General features: G+C 36.1%; 1 protein-coding gene across 3 annotated transcripts; it reads left to right on the top strand.

Annotated features, from left to right (window-relative positions):
• Positions 1–5,953: 5,953 nt before the first annotated feature.
• LOC148848064 (protein tesmin/TSO1-like CXC 2) lies at positions 5,954–14,836 on the top strand. 3 transcript variants are annotated; one of them, XM_088950190.1, is made up of 12 exons: positions 6,035–6,168; positions 6,472–6,585; positions 7,167–7,327; positions 7,423–8,203; positions 9,632–10,116; positions 10,234–10,308; positions 12,292–12,472; positions 12,559–12,654; positions 12,737–12,803; positions 13,145–13,310; positions 13,406–13,801; positions 14,460–14,836. In XM_088950190.1, the coding sequence occupies exons 4-11, from the start codon at positions 7,661–7,663 to the stop codon at positions 13,776–13,778; spliced, it is 1,986 nt and encodes a 661-aa protein (XP_088806316.1). In that variant the 5' UTR covers positions 6,035–6,168; positions 6,472–6,585; positions 7,167–7,327; positions 7,423–7,660; the 3' UTR covers positions 13,779–13,801; positions 14,460–14,836. The 3 variants fall into 3 exon arrangements, with proteins under 3 accessions (XP_088806315.1, XP_088806314.1, XP_088806316.1); XM_088950189.1 differs by lacking the exon at positions 6,472–6,585 and having other exon boundaries at positions 5,954–6,168; XM_088950188.1 differs by lacking the exons at positions 6,472–6,585; positions 14,460–14,836 and having other exon boundaries at positions 5,954–6,168; positions 13,406–13,989.
• Positions 14,837–15,875: the final 1,039 nt, after the last annotated feature.

The raw sequence follows: 15,875 nt of genomic DNA, 5'->3' as shown, positions 1-15,875 counted from the left end.
TGTTAACAAAAACTTACCTTCTATCAAGTCACCGTTGGTGACCATTAAAGATGTTATCTTCACTAACTATTTCTAATGATCAAACTACTCCCCTAATTCTCTGTCAAATATTTGTTTAAAAAAAGATAAAAAACAAAAATATTTATTTTTTCTCAAATGGAGGGGATAGTAAAATAAATTTATCATTATGCAATTTTTCATTCATGGCAAACTCAAAGGGAGGGGTAGTATAGTAAATTTATAAAAACGTACACATCTCATAATGTTAGATATTTTGAGAGGGGGTCTCCAGTGGTTTTAAGGCCCTGTTCATGAGTTTACCCTGAGCAAGTGTTTCCTAAGTAAATATTGTCTGAATTCCAACATTCTTGTGTGATACAGGTCATCCAGGTAAAGGGAGGGAGGGAGAAAGCGTTATTTTAGTGCGAGTAAGTTGTTTACCACTCTCCAAGAGGGTATCAGATCAATTACCTAGTAATCATTGCTTACTGTGGGACACAATATAATGGTAAATGAGTGCAAGGATTGTGGTCAATTAACTGATTGACCAAAAAAAAAGTCAAGAAAAATTTATGAAAAGGGAAAGTAAAAGGGGAATTTAGATAATAGCCCTAAAAAAAATTCGCTATAATGTGGGCTGAGGGAACATTGGTCAAGTGCATGGTAAACCAATAGCCTAGTGGGTACAAGTGCTTCCAATTTATATGTGTTTCATTTTATCTTTAAAAAAACACAAAAAAATATTTGGTAGAGATGGAGGTTGATTGGGCCTTTTTTTTTTTTTGGATTATTATTATTATTATAATATAATTATAATATAATAACTGTATGACATTTTCAAATTTCAATGTGCCACATCATCTTAGTGATTCAAAATCAGGAAGGCTATTAACACCTCTTTCCCAAATCCTGAACCTCATCATTGCAACAATGTTTTTTTTTTTGAAAAAACAGATTGCCAAACACGGTTAATATGCATTTCTATTTTTTCCCCTGAAGTGTCAAGCAAGCTTATGAAACAGAATACTTGTTAAATGCTCTGCTGCCAAATGCCTACCTAGTGAGCCAAGTGGAGCACTCAATAAAGGGGATAGGCTTGGCTGAATGGAATAGCTGTTCAGCAGGCCAGGGGATAAGCTCTACACCGGTTATAAATACATATAGCCCACAAGCATTGGCGTGAAGTATTATTATTGGTTTTACAGCCTGCTATACAGCAAAGGCGTTCAGCTAACCCGGATTCTCAATGGAGAGGTCCACATTAAACAAGCCTAAACAACTACAGGATTAGCATTCTCATGTGGTCTGGACTTGGGACTGTCTTTGCATGGTTTTAACTTTTACGTGGATTGGGCAAAATAAGCAGATGCGCTGATCCACTTTTTGGTTGTCATTATGGCTTACGTCATTAAGCTGCCATGCAAATACCTTGGCAGCACTGCCAACAAAGCCCTGCTGCAATATTTAATTGCCCTTCGCTGCAATTTGTTTTATCCAAAAAAACTTACCCCCTTTCAATTTTGGGAGTTCAGGGTTGGATTTTTTAAGCCGAAAGTGCAGTTGGGGTAGGTATTAGCTCGAAATTGATGTCAATTCATGGGTGAACATTGATGTATAGAGTAGGAATTTTGACATTTTAAATGTTTATAAGTTTGTAATGGAATTTAGAAATTTACACTTAGTCTGCCCATACTTTTTAGTTTATTTTATTTTCAGTTTCTCAACATCTTTTCTGTTGGGATAGAGTATGATGCATGAGGTCCATTGCCACAAAATCAAATAACTGTTCAACCTAAAAACTTAAGTTTGGTGAAATACCTGAATGGATTTTTTCTTTTCTTAGGGGGTATTATTTTTTTTGGATTTTGATTTCCATTGACCAAGAAACTCATGTTCTTTTCAGATTTATGTAAGGACTAAAGAAACTTTATTTTTCTTGATAATAACTCTCCCACAGAAAAAGTTGTCAAAACTTGAATGGGACAAAAATGATCATTTTAATAATGGATTTTCATGGCTAAAATGGTCATTACTTTATTTACCTGGAAAATAAAGGAACATGGATAAAGAAACACTTACCCGGATAAATAACTTACCGAAAAGCGATCGGAGCCTTAAAAAGTGCCAAATGACCATCTCAACTACTGATTTGAATCTAATCTTAGAGCTGCATTATATGAACTAAAAAAATTGACTCTTCTGGAAAGCCTTTGAAGAATTTCATTTAACAACAATGAGATTTACATCATTCCTTTCATTACAAAATGTGTTCACACTATATTTTGGTACAGTAGAAAGCCACATTTTAAATTATATATGAGAAGCTGCTTTTGGGGCAGAATATCAGCCAATGAACCAGGTACTTGTCAAAAAATGCTTCGAATTCAGTAATTTTTGAGGATGAAATAATCACCGCAATGATCTTTGGCAATTAGTTTAACCAAGTCATTAAATGGTTTATATATATAGATTAAAGCTTGTTCGATTGTTGGTAATTTTGTTCCTAACAAATCCCTTCTCTAAATACATCAGATTCCAACCCAAACAACATGGTTTGATTATGTAAGCATGACATGGCAGTAACATTGGTGGATTTCACACACCAATAAAGCTCTGATGATGTTTCTTTTGCTCAACAACAGTCAGTGAATGGTACAGGTACCTGTGAATGACACCACTATCAATGCTTATACGGTCCAAAAAATAAAAACATTATACAAATGTATTATGGTTTTTCTCAAAAAAAAATGATATATTTTCTCAATCATATCACAATTTTTAAAATCACGAAAGAATAGCAATTAGGCAATTAAGGGGCATTCATCAATGTGTATCATTTTGTTTTTCAAAAACTAAAAAGAACTGCCACATCAGCAAATAAATAAAATTACTAAACTGTCCATCAGTGTGTGTGTTTCGGTGTTTTGCGGGATTTGATTCTACATTAACGCTGGAACAAATCATCTAACACACCAACAAGCCAGCCCTAGGTTGGTTAGGTTGGTTATCTGAGATTCTATATAATGATATCAACAAATGTCAAAATGATGAAAATCTATATTTACCTATAAAAGAGCGAATGCCCCTTTTTTCTGCAATTTTTATCAGACGTTTTCTATTCTTCTTGTCTAAACATACAATGGGCATGAAGAGGGCATATATGTCCTATACTCTTATTTTAGAAACTGTCCACCTATAATTGTTCAGAAACTTGCCACTTATAATTGTTCAGAAACTGTTCATGAATTATAAATAGTTTTGTCATAGAGATGTTATCACGTGAAAATGCACATACACGTTTACTAGTAATTATTTTAAAGTAGGAATTGTTTCTTAAGGCAATGATGAACCAATCAATTCTTAAGGTGCTTTTAAGATGAAACCTATTGAAAGAACCAATCAATTCTTAATGTGAAGTGTGAAAGATAGTATTTTAGAAAAGGAGAAAACCTATGATGGCAGAAAGATATGATATCTGAATGGCTTTGACCAATGACAACCCTCGTGAATTTGGATGAAAAGCACTTCATTGGTTCCTATTTGTATTATGTTATTTGATTGGTTGTTAGTTTTCTCATATCGTATCTTTTGGCATCATAGTCCAACCCATTTAATAGAATATCCATAAAATCAACTAAGAAGGTATTTGGTAGTCAATCTTCAAAGGCATTTCCACCTCCATGTGAACATTTCCCTCACTTATTTGTTTGAGCATTTTCAAAACATTTCAAGCAACATTGTATGCCATGGTTTCAGTGAGAAAAACTTTTGCAGAGAAACAATATTTCCACGTGACCAAAGTGTCTCTTATTTTGAGAAAATGGCAATGATACCAAACATCTCCTCAAGTTATCCTCAAGTTAAGCTATTTGGAAAAACAAGAATAAAATTATTTTTAATAATAACAGTACAACACTTCTTTTGTGAAGTTAATTCAAGCCTTTCTCTTGATGGGAGAGTCAGAATCTCTATAGCTTGCATTGCAAGAGATCATTCAGGAGCGGTTCTGTTTATTGATCTCAAAGTGTACTATATTGGGTTAACCAATATTAATGTTGCTAAAGCATGGGCCACATGGGAAGCACTAAACATTGCCATCAACATTAGGGAAAACTCAATTTTGGTTGGAGACTCGAAGTTCATCATCGATTGCCTCGGGAAGACCGTTGCCCTGTTGTGGAGATTGAAGAATATTACTGAGGAATGCGTTTGTGTGAGCTCTCTCTTCCCTGCCGGTGTCTATTTTCGTCATTCTTTTTGAGAGGCAAACCAAGTTGTTGACTGTCTTGATTGTAACACCCTTACTAGTGAGAGTGTTAATGTTGGGCGGCTTCTGAGGGATTTGAGGTTTATTCGCTTCAGTGATATGTGGGGACGTGCTATCTCCTGACTTGTGTGGCATATTTCGGCTTTATCAAAAAAAAGGGAAAATTTTTTATCAGTACCTTGAACTTTAGGGGTTGTATTAATTCAATCCCCAAATTTTAAAGCATGTATGTAGTACCCCAAACTTTTAGAATGTGTCTAATTGGCCCTTGCCATTAACAATTCATTAGTTAATTTTAAAAATATCAAAACTACCCATTAGGTGTAATCTAATTTTCTTTAACTACCACTTCCACATAAACCAATTTAAACAAAACTCCTTTCCATTTAAATCTTGATCCTAGTAAACTATGTTGTTGTTTCACCTTGATTCCAAATAATCTTATTTTCTAGCTTGTGGAATGATAAATTATTGCTTACCAACAATGAAACCGTGGGCAAGCTACAACATAATCAACAATCAATAGAACCTTTCCCTTGTAAATGCTAAGATTGACATTATTTCCCCTTGCATCCTAACTGAAATAGGAAGGTTGCAACAACTATCCATGATGGATTTTAGAAATTATAATATATAGGAATTTTTTATTACTTACAAAAAATAAAAAAAAAATTAAAGAATATATAGGAAACCATAGCAATGGTAGTTTTAACCGTTGTCAAAACTTGGTCAATTCCTGATACCATCGTTGGCTCGTTCAAATCTATTCTTGGCACCGTTGTTAGTTCTCGACACTGTCATAGAAATGGCGCAACTCTTCAGTCTCAAGGTAGGAGACAATGAATAGTATATTCTTTTAAGGGCACATGTCATCACATGATATAGATAACTGATGGGTTGTTAACGACAGGACCTATTAGATACATTCTGAATGTTTGGGGTACTGGATAGACATGTTTTAAAGTTCGGGGATTGACTGAACACCGTCACACAATCCCTAAGGCTTCATTTGGATGCAATGTAAATCAAGAATCGATGTAAAATTTACACCGATTTGGTTTTATATGCATTTGGAAAGAGGATGTAATTATTATTGACGTAAAAGTACACTTCGATTCAATTTTACGTGCATTTGGATGGAGTATAATTTTACGTCAACAATCGATGTAAAACCTCATCAGTTCTAAAGTTTTACATTGACAATCGATATAAAAACTACATCAATTTTATCAACGTAAAACATCACACTTCCACCCATCACTATTTTAAAATAAGCAACGATCACTTTCTGATTCTGTGTAAAACGTCATCAATATATTTTACGCTGATTCCAAACGCAACCTAAATTTCAGGGGTTGCACCCACGAATCAAAAGAAGCGCGGCGCCCGAATCACCGGCCAAGTAGAAATTTAAAATTTGTAGAAAATCGTAACGGTAGATGCATAAAATAAAATTGCACATAATCGCCGTTCTTAATTATTATTAAATTATAATTATACAGCTAATTCAAGAAAGAAAGCGTCACAGAGAAAGAAGATAAGAGGGAAAGCTGACGGTCTTCAGGTAACAGTCGCACTCAACGTGGCAAAGCTTACGGTGAAAGTGCCATGTGAGACTCAGAAATGGCAACAGTTTTATTTTTTTCATTGAAAAAATAACTATTTTTATTTTTGGTGGTAGGGTCGGCCGGTCGGGTTATCGCCACGAGAAAATCTTCTCTTCCCGCCTTATGCTCCTCCTTGAATCTCCACAGTTTGGTCGAGAGAGAGAGAGAGAGAGAGAGAGAGAGAGAGAGAGAGAGAGAGAGCTATGTGGAAGAGCGCTGTGAGCTCTTCGAGCTTCCCTCTCCATGGATACGCCCGATAGGAACCAGATCAGCACCCCAATTTCCAAATTTGAGGTGATTCCACGGGCTCTGGTGCTCTCAATTTCGTATCTGGTGTTGTTTTCATCTTTTCTGCACTGGTTCTTAGTGGTTTTTGAATTTCTTTTTGGTTCGGTTTGAGATCTTTACTAGCTGTTGAGCTTTTCGTTGTTACTTGGACTATGAGGAGTTGATTTAATTGTCAAAGTTTTCAGCTTGGTTATTTTAGACTGGTTTTGGGTGTTAGAAGATTAGATCTTTTGTCATTTACTACGTTCTTTTCGTTGTTTTGATGATGTTGTGTGATGCATTTTGAAGACTTAACTGGCTTTTTTTCAGGTTCCTTCATGTGTTTGGGTTGATTGGCTTCAAATTGTGGTGATTTTAGGTGTGATTAGGTTTTGCTTTCCTAGTATGAGGTGATTATAGCGATGCACTGGAGTATTCTTAGTGGTACTTGATTTTTCCCATCTCCCTTTTCATGTATCGGAGCTCGAGTTCATTTTTATTTTTATGTTTTATAAATAATAATGGAAGTTGAGTCTATTTCAGTGTCAATTTGGTGTAACTAGCTCTGCTCCGGTGCTTCGGGTTCGGTATTCTCACCATTTGATCTTCATCTACTGCTTGCAAACTTTTTGAATTTGATGTTGCATTTTCCGGTGTTTTGTTTTGTTTTGTGTTTTTTTTTTGGTTAATTCTTTCGACATGTCCTTGCTTTGATTTTTTTTTTCTGATATTTAGTTGGTCCACGAGTGTCACGGGGAGATTTTTCCCTTCGAGGTTTCTGCTTATTTACGTCTGATTTTTTTTTTTAAACTCTTTCTATTTATTTTCTTCTTCTTCTTCTTCTTCTTCTTCTTAATCATTTATTTATGTAATTTTGGTTTGAGAATCGCTTCTGGACTTTTAAAGCTTGTGCCCTATTTTTCTCTTTGCGCTTCATCATGCTTTTTTCTTCTTTTTATTCTTTATGATGGTGATTCTTCAAACTTGGAAGGCTGTATTGAAAGAAAATTTCTGTTTACATGCAGGATTCTCCCGTCTTTAACTATATCAACAGCCTTTCTCCCATCAAACCAGTTAAATCTGTACACATTACTCAAGCATTCCACTCCCTTAATTTTGCATCTATTCCATCTATTTTTACTTCGCCACATGTCAGTTCAAACAAGGAATCAAGATTTTCAAGAAGGTAACAGATGTTTCCTAGCACATATATGCAAACAATTATCAATAACTATCTTCCATTTGATATCTTCTTTCATAATTTGTTCCTTTTGCCTTCAGGTATCACTTCTCAGATCCATCAAAGTCTGGGCTTTCGGACAACAAAAATGAAGGCAATACAAGTGCAGGTGTATCAGAGATTGTTCAACCATCTGAGTGCTCTGCTGATCAGCAAGGATGCTTTGCTCCAGAGCATATTAGGGAGGTCAATGTTGAGCCACCTACTGAGAACTTGAATTTAGCTATTGAGCTTCCGAGGACCTTGAGGTATGATTGTGGTAGCCCTGATGGTGACCTGATGCCTGGCAATGATACTAAAACCAACCCTGTGCCAGAAATGGCTGTTACACCGGTGTCACTGGTTCAATTTGTCCAAGAGGTCTCGGAAGAAAGATGCCAGTCATTTGAAACTGAAGCAGAGTTACAGGAGATGCATCAGGCTGAGCAAAATAAAGAAGAAGGGGCAGGATGTGATTGGGAAAACTTAATTTCTGATACTGCTGATCTGTTAATTTTTGATTCTTCCACTGATATGGAGGTTTCTAAGGGGCATGATCAGAACTTAGTGGATCCTGAGACTACTTCCTTCACTTCTCTTATGTCAAAGCTTCCTCAAGAAAATACCAATGATTTACATAAAACACAACCTGTTGGTCCTTTTGGTTCCCGTGAACAACACAAAATGGAGGATCCTACAGCTCAACCAAGAGAATTAGAGCAGAAGGAAACAGATCAAACAAAAAACATCCTTTCAGCTACTTTTTTAAATAAGCAAGTAGTTAGCGACTCAATTGAGAAAATGGATGACAAAGCAGGAAGCAGCATCTCATTCAGTTGCAAGGTAAATGTTGCAACTAGGTTGATTGAGCTCTGTGAATATGAGTTGCATGAATTTAGGTATCCAGGACCATGAGCACTTTGATTTTGCAGCATAATGCTTTCTCCATTCTTATTTTTATTTGTACTGGGGTTCAGTGATATTTCTTTCAGTTCATGCAATACTTGTCTGTTATTGGTGTTTGTGAATTATCTTAAATTGAATTGACATGTCACATGTCTAATTTTTAGGACAATCCTTCTTTTATGATGCTGTAAGAAAACAATTAAGTTCTCACAATTTTACAATACTACAATAGATATGGCACTAAACAGAATGTAATGCTTTCTCTGTGTTCAGTTTCTTATGTCATCCATTTTTTCCCGTGTGTTTTCTTTTTTGTCCACAATGTAATTTACCAGCAGAAATGGGGTCTCTAAGAAGACAGTGGCAGAGACAATTGGAATTGTCAGAGTTATTTTGTATATGTATGGACTAAAGATCAGGCAGAAATACCTATATTCCTACAGTGATCTCACAAAGACTGTATGGGTGCATAACTATGATAAACTACAAAAGGCTCAATCAAAATAAGAATATTTAGATTCATTAGAATGAACTCAGTTCATCCTGTTCTTCCAACTATAGAGAATAAAATGTATGGTACAATTCCTTCATGCATTTTGTTCTTGTAGGTACGTCTATTGAGTCCAATGCTTGTATCTGTATACAAGTAGGAGGACATATGAAGGCAGATTTGCACTCTGCCATAGTTGTCAAGGCATCTAGGTGACAGAGGGGTACCTAGTTGCCCAAGTGATAGGAATTTCATAAAATAAAAAAAAAAAAATTTCCCTTGTTCCCTAGTTTTATATATCACTCAGCATGCATATGATTGAAAAATAGTAGGCACCTGGTTGCCTAGGCAATGCCTTGACAACTATGCACTCTGTATTGATGTGTTTTGTTTGTTCAGAGAAATAGTAATTTGGAACTCAATTTATGGTTAAAGTGTTCTTAACTAAGGAATGCCTTCTGCTTTGGCATTAGGGCAAAATGGTATGTTCATTTTTCTTGTCTAAATAGTAGATGCCAAGAAACATGACACCTGGAAATTATTGCTTGTAAATCAATAATGGGAATATTAATAATACAAAAAGAGAAATACAACTATTGGTCAAACAAAAAGAGGGAGGGAGGGAGGGAGCATTCAAATAATTCATGGAAAGGAGCTTGATCTTTTCTCTACTTCCACCTTAGAGGACCTGTTTTGCTATTCTTTTATTTTACTTTTTTCAACCAAGTGATATTTAATTATGCTAAGCTTTAGGTTGTAGTTCTGGGACTTCTTGGTTTAGCATTTACTCTGATCATTAGATTACTTGTAATAAGTGTTTATCCATAGTATTTTCAATTGTACATTAAGGCATAAGTGGTTTTCTTTGTGTGCAGCCTCACCTTGCCAACCAGCGTGGCATGCGGAGGCGTTGTCTAGTTTTTGAGATTTCTGGAGCTCACAAAAAGAAATTGGCCAATGATTCTAATAGCAGTTCTTCAGTCTCACCTCAATCGGATGGAAAAAATGCATCTGATGAAAAGCAACTGGTTCCTGTTAAGCCTGGAAGTAGTTCTTCACCATGTATCCTTCCTGGTATTGGTTTGCACTTGAATGCTTTGGCAACTACCTCAAAAGACTGTAGAATTGTCAAGCATGAATCTCTGCTGCCTGGACGACAACTCATAAGCATGCCAAGTTCGATTGCTTCTTTTCATTCTTTGACATCTGGTTCAAATTCTCTAAAATCTATGACTCTGAATTCTGTGGAGAAAGACACAGGTCTAGCTGATAATGAAGCACAGGCTATGCAAGATGCTTCTCAGGTGTCTGCTTTTGGAGTTAATGAAGAGTTTAATCAGACTAGCCCCAAAAAAAAGAGGCATGCATCTTTGCTTGATGGAACTCTTATTGATGTTTGTGATATTTTCTCACATTCCCCTTTTTTCCTCCCTCTTTCACATTGTGGATTTTAATTCAAGGTCACATTATCATGCAGGCGTAGATTAGAACATGTGGGAGAAAATGATGCTTGCAAGCGTTGCAACTGTAAGAAATCGAAATGCTTGAAGCTGTAAGTTTCTTACATATACTTTGGCTTCTGTTGAAACTCAAGTGTTTCAAATATTCTTTTCCTACCAAATTTTCACCATGAACCTTTTTACAATTTTCTTGAATCTTGATCTGATGTTTCCAAGTAATTAAGATCTCCCATAGCATTATTGTTAGGTGTACTGCTATTTGTTAGGGTTTTAAGTCTATTGTCATGGTGTCTGTTTAAATTTGGTCAAGTTTTTTGGATAACTGTCACAGAACCTTCACTCAGGTGGGCTCAGAAACATCCTCCTGTATCCCTGGCTTCTTTGAGTGAGAAATGATTTTTATTGGAAATGCAATTAAGTCTTAATGATATCACCCTTTTAAAGAATACTAAATTTGAGTTATTGAGTCATCTATGAGAGTTGGTACATTTGCACAAGGTTGCATGTTATCCATTTTTGGTGGGATATGATCAGTGTTTTAAAAGCGCAAGGCGCAAAAAAGGCGCAGGGGTCAATTTGCGCCTGAGGTGCAAGGCGCAAGGTGAGGCGCGTGCCTTTTTGAAGCAAGGTGCAAAAATATAAAAAAATAAAAAATGTCAGAAAATAAAAAAAATGCCAAAAGATAAAAAAATATTAAACATAATATTAATAAAATATAAACATAAATTATAAAATAAATGTTTTAAAAAACCTATTATCTAAAATTAAAATACATAAACATAAGGTGTAAAGCATATTCAAATGAGAATATAAAAATAAAATCAAACATATAAAACATTTTCAAGCATGTAAAACCTCTAATCTCTTTTTTCACTCAATTGCATTACTTCAAGTAGCTAATATAATGTAAAACCTATTACATTCCTGATTCTATGAGCCACCTTTGTGCCACGCTCCTCGAGGGGTGCCTACTAAACATATGATTTCCATCTATGGCTATTATTTCTTGATAAATATTATTTAATGTTTGACGTAATCCTGTTTTTTCTTCCTTTTGTGGTTTAATTAAAAAGGAATCCATTTAAAAGCTTCTTCTGGAGATCTTGAGCTTTTTTCTAAAAGTCCAGATAAAATAGTGCAGAGCTGTGGCCTGTGGTCAAGTTATTTTCTTGGGTGTCAGTGATGGAGGAATTTAAACATCAGAATTTGCGTCTGTTGTTTTGTTCTCAGTCTTGGATGAGATTGTAGTCTGAGGTGGTCCCAGGCAGCCTTTAATGGCCTGGGCTCTATTGGAATGTTTCTTTGGATGAATATATTACCTTACCTTTTACAAAAAAAAAAAAAAATCCCTCTTTGCTTCCCAAAACGTAATATTGCCAATTCTATTGGAACTGGAAATATAAAGTAGATCCTAAGAGACATGTGCTCAACTGTGGGTGGCCTAGATCCTATGTGGGAAGGGTTCCTTTATATAGTGAAGACTCTATTAGAAACTATTTTTTTTCCTTTCTGGTGTGTGTATGATGAATTGGGACTGCATATTTTTGTAGCTTTTATGAAGAAAATAATGATTACATTCTTTCTTTCTCCAGGAGGTTTTTTATCTGCATGTAATTTGAATTATTTTTTTTCTTGGATTTGGCATGCTTAGTAGACTACCTTTTTAGTTTAATGCTCCTCTTTTCATAGTAAATTTATCTTTTTATTAAGATGATACAAAAACAAGATCCCATGTGTTCTTTTTTCCATAGTAAAAGTTATATTCATGTTTCAAAGAAAAACTCCTTGGATCCTATGATATTATATTGCAAATCGCACAATTTTGAGATCCAGTTTGAATTGGATCATACATGAGCAATATTATAAATCATCTTCTGTTTTGTTTGTTTATATGCATGTAAGCAATTTTACTCGGTAAGTTCATAATTATCTGGTTTGATGTTTCAAGTTGATTGACCTTTGATTGTCACTTTTCATTATGGCATGAAATTTCATGTTAGAAAGTACTTAGAATTTAGGTTTCATTCTTCACTAGAATGCCCTCATGGTTTTAACATTCAAATTTTCTCATGTAGTTATTGTGAGTGCTTTGCTGCTGGTGTCTACTGCATAGAGCCTTGTTCATGTCAAGAATGCTTTAACAAACCTATTCATGAGGATACTGTTCTGGCAACTCGCAAACAGATTGAATCTCGAAATCCCCTAGCATTTGCTCCTAAAGTGATTAGAAGCTCCGAGTCTATTCCAGAAACTGGGGTTGGAAAATTAATCTGAACTCTTTTATTTACCCAAGAGTTTGGAATTGATGTTAAAAGTGTTGTGCTTTTTCTCTTCTCCTGCAGGATGATTCAAACAAAACTCCAGCTTCTGCCCGACATAAAAGAGGATGCAACTGCAAGAAGTCAAGTTGTTTAAAGAAATATTGCGAATGCTATCAGGTTTTGCTTCTTGTGGCTCATGGCTCATCTTATATGCTTCTCAGTCTTTTATAACTTCTGATTTGGTGGTTTGCCTTTAAAGGGTGGCGTTGGATGCTCAATTAACTGCAGATGTGATGGATGTAAAAATGCCTTTGGAAGGAAGGATGGTGAGTGTTTATTTGATGATTTCAAGTCAATTAAGATCTTAACACACTTGGAAATTATTATTATTATTATTGTTATTATTATTGTTGTTGTTGTTATTATTATGTTTTTTCTTTTTGGTTATTTTAATAAAGTAGGCGATTAGTTGAACATTAGTTTTTTTACTCCAAAATCTTGATTTATATTCTTTTCTATCAAATATAGGCTTCTTCCATATTTGTGAAGTTAATTTATTAGGTTGACAATTGTTATGTTAACTGTTCTATTCTGTTTCTTTCCCATTTACTTCTTACAGTGAATTCAGTTATTGTTTATTTAAATATTTATTGTTTCTTTTATGCAGGATCTGCTTCAATGGGAATGGAAGAAGCTGAACCAGAGGAGGAAGAAAAAGAAACTTGTGAAAAGAATGGGGTGGATATAAGCGTCCATAATAATGAGATTCTGAAGGACGAGGAGCAATATTCAGATTCTGTGTTGCCTATAACTCCATCCTTCCAGATATGCAGGTTTGACATTCTAAAAGTTGTTGGTTGGCTGATGTTATTACCATTTATTCTCAGTGTAATCTTATTGAATATTTGAATTCTATATTATACGGCAGACCATCTGAGCAACTGCCATTTGCCTCTAGTGGAAAGCCACCAAGATCTTCTGTATGTTCTATTGGGTCGTCTCCTCAGCTGCATACTAGCCAAAGACTTGGCAAGCCGGATTTGCTACACCCCCAACCCAAATTTGAAAGGCATTTCCAGCTGATTCCTGAAGATGACACTCCTGAGATTCTCAAAGGCGATTGCTCACCCATCAGTGGTGTGAAGATGTCTTCTCCCAACTGCAAGAGGGTCTCACCTCCTCACCTTGGGTTGTCCCCTAATCGAAGGAGTGGACGGAAGTTGATACTGCAATCTATTCCTTCATTCCCATCTCTCACTCCTCACCATGAAAGCAACAACTTTGCATTGAAGTTCAGCTGAGGTGCTTCCTTTTATGGTGTCGGGTACGTTTTGTAGTTGTACCAGTAGTCTAGTTTTTTAGGGTACCTGTATAATAAATATTATATTTTTTCCAAAGTTTTGTAATATTATCCAACCATTTCTGTAATAGTGTAATTTATCCTTTTACTATATTTAAAATCTAGTTTCCTTTATATATTGAATTATTTAATTATGTGCTGTCGGATGCCAAGTTTGTTAGTCATTGCCCAGAGCTTTTTATACTTTTTTTTTTTTTGTGGATGCATAGTGTTAGAGTGAATAAATTTTTATTCTCTCATATCCCTTTACGTGAAAGCCCACTGGGCTTGAAGCTTGGATAATCACAAGCCCATCCGTACCTTGTGCTGAAATTTAATTAATTATTAATGGGGCAATGTGATTTGAACACTAAACCAGTTGGTTAAACTGGTTCTGATATCATCCCAAGAAACTACTGTTCAACCTAAAAGCATAGAGGTTCTGAATTAGTTTTTTTTTTTTTACCTCTTTAACACAGTATGATGTAGTGTCATTGGATAATTCTAGTTATCTCATACGTAGTATCAGCCTCATGATTCCTCATATTTGAACTGTTTCAGTATTTCTCAAAGGTATTGATGGTTTACTGAAATAGTGAAATGGGTCAAGACCTTTGGAATCTTATTTCTTTGATATTTACAGAGATGATGATGACTAACTTGAAGGGTTGAAGGCGGGAATTCCCTCATGAGTCTTTCAGAAGAAAGTGAGTTTTTCGTTTATTTGGGGAATAATGGACAGGAGCCTTTATTTATGGTTAAGTCTCGGCTGGCAAGCCCACAAATAGCTCGGGCCAACATCGAGTAATGAGCCTTGCCTGACAGAAACAGGTTAACATATGGGATCAACACCTCAAGAAAAAATATTTAGCCAGATATATGTTTTCTGAAGCTTTTTTTTTGGGAAAATTCCAATAGGTGTCATGTATTTTTAGGCCGAGTGCCAATTTATTAGTTATGTATAAATTATCCTTACAGACTGCTAATCTTCTTTCTCAAGAATGAAACAGAATTCAAACACACTGAAATCTACAGAAACCGAAACATAAATTTTAAAAAAATTAAGACAAAGTGTCAAATCAACTGGATCCAGATTACTGAATCAACTAACAAATAATATCTGTAGCCTGTGACGAATCACGGAAAAAATTAAAGGAAAGAAGTTGTAAAGCTAAGAAGGTGAAGAGACTAACTTGCGCCTGGGAGAGACCAGAGGGGCACGTTAGCAGGAGCATGTATGAGGAAGGATGGACCTCAGTCCTCGCATCAGCCTCCGATTTCTCCATTAAAAAAAGGGCGTTTGTAAAGCAACAGGTTGATGAATTGAGATCCGGGTGCAACGACAGTCGACAGAGGAGTTTCACTTTCAGTTTCAGCGACCCGTTCGATTCTACACCAGTAGTACACCGTGTCCGTCACCGTGTCCGTCAATCCGTCTGTCCGTGGAAAATAACCAATGTATTGAAACCCGAGCGGAGGCTGATGTGAGGACATTCAGTTTCACCAGTATTGAAACCCTTCGTTCGAACAGAGTTGCAGCGGCGACGACACCCCTCTCAGTCCGTTCTCTTCCCCTTCTCTCCTCTTCTCAGCACTCCATTTCAGCAACAACCCATCACTGCCACCACCATAGTTGCCGGAGTCGTCAGGGAGCTGTATCCAGAGGACCCGAGTAACAAACAGCTCTGTAGCGAGCTGCCGAACTCAGTCCTCCATTTCAGCAACAACCCGTCACCGCCACCACCATAGCTGCGGAGTTGTCAAGGAGCTGTATCCGGAGGGCCCGAGTAACACACAGCTGACAGCTCTGTAGCAAGCTGTCGAACCCAGCCCACTATTTCAGCAAAAACCCATCACCGTGGGGAGCGCTATGCACCACTACTGTTTGAGAGCTTGAAGAGGATGAACAGTGACGGTGAACAGTAGTTCGAAGGAAAAACCGGGAAGGGTATTTCTTACACAGTTGTTGCTGATGGTTGATAAAGAAAATTTGATGACATTTCAAGCGCATTTGTTTCTTTTTCCATAACACTTAACGCTGATTAACAATAGATACTAA

The sequence above is a fragment of the Nelumbo lutea genome, chromosome 6, assembly GCF_056320005.1.
Source record: "Nelumbo lutea isolate HS-2025 chromosome 6, American lotus-T2T, whole genome shotgun sequence".
NCBI classification, from domain to species: domain Eukaryota; kingdom Viridiplantae; phylum Streptophyta; class Magnoliopsida; order Proteales; family Nelumbonaceae; genus Nelumbo; species Nelumbo lutea.
This window is presented reverse-complemented; position numbering and strand designations above follow the sequence as displayed.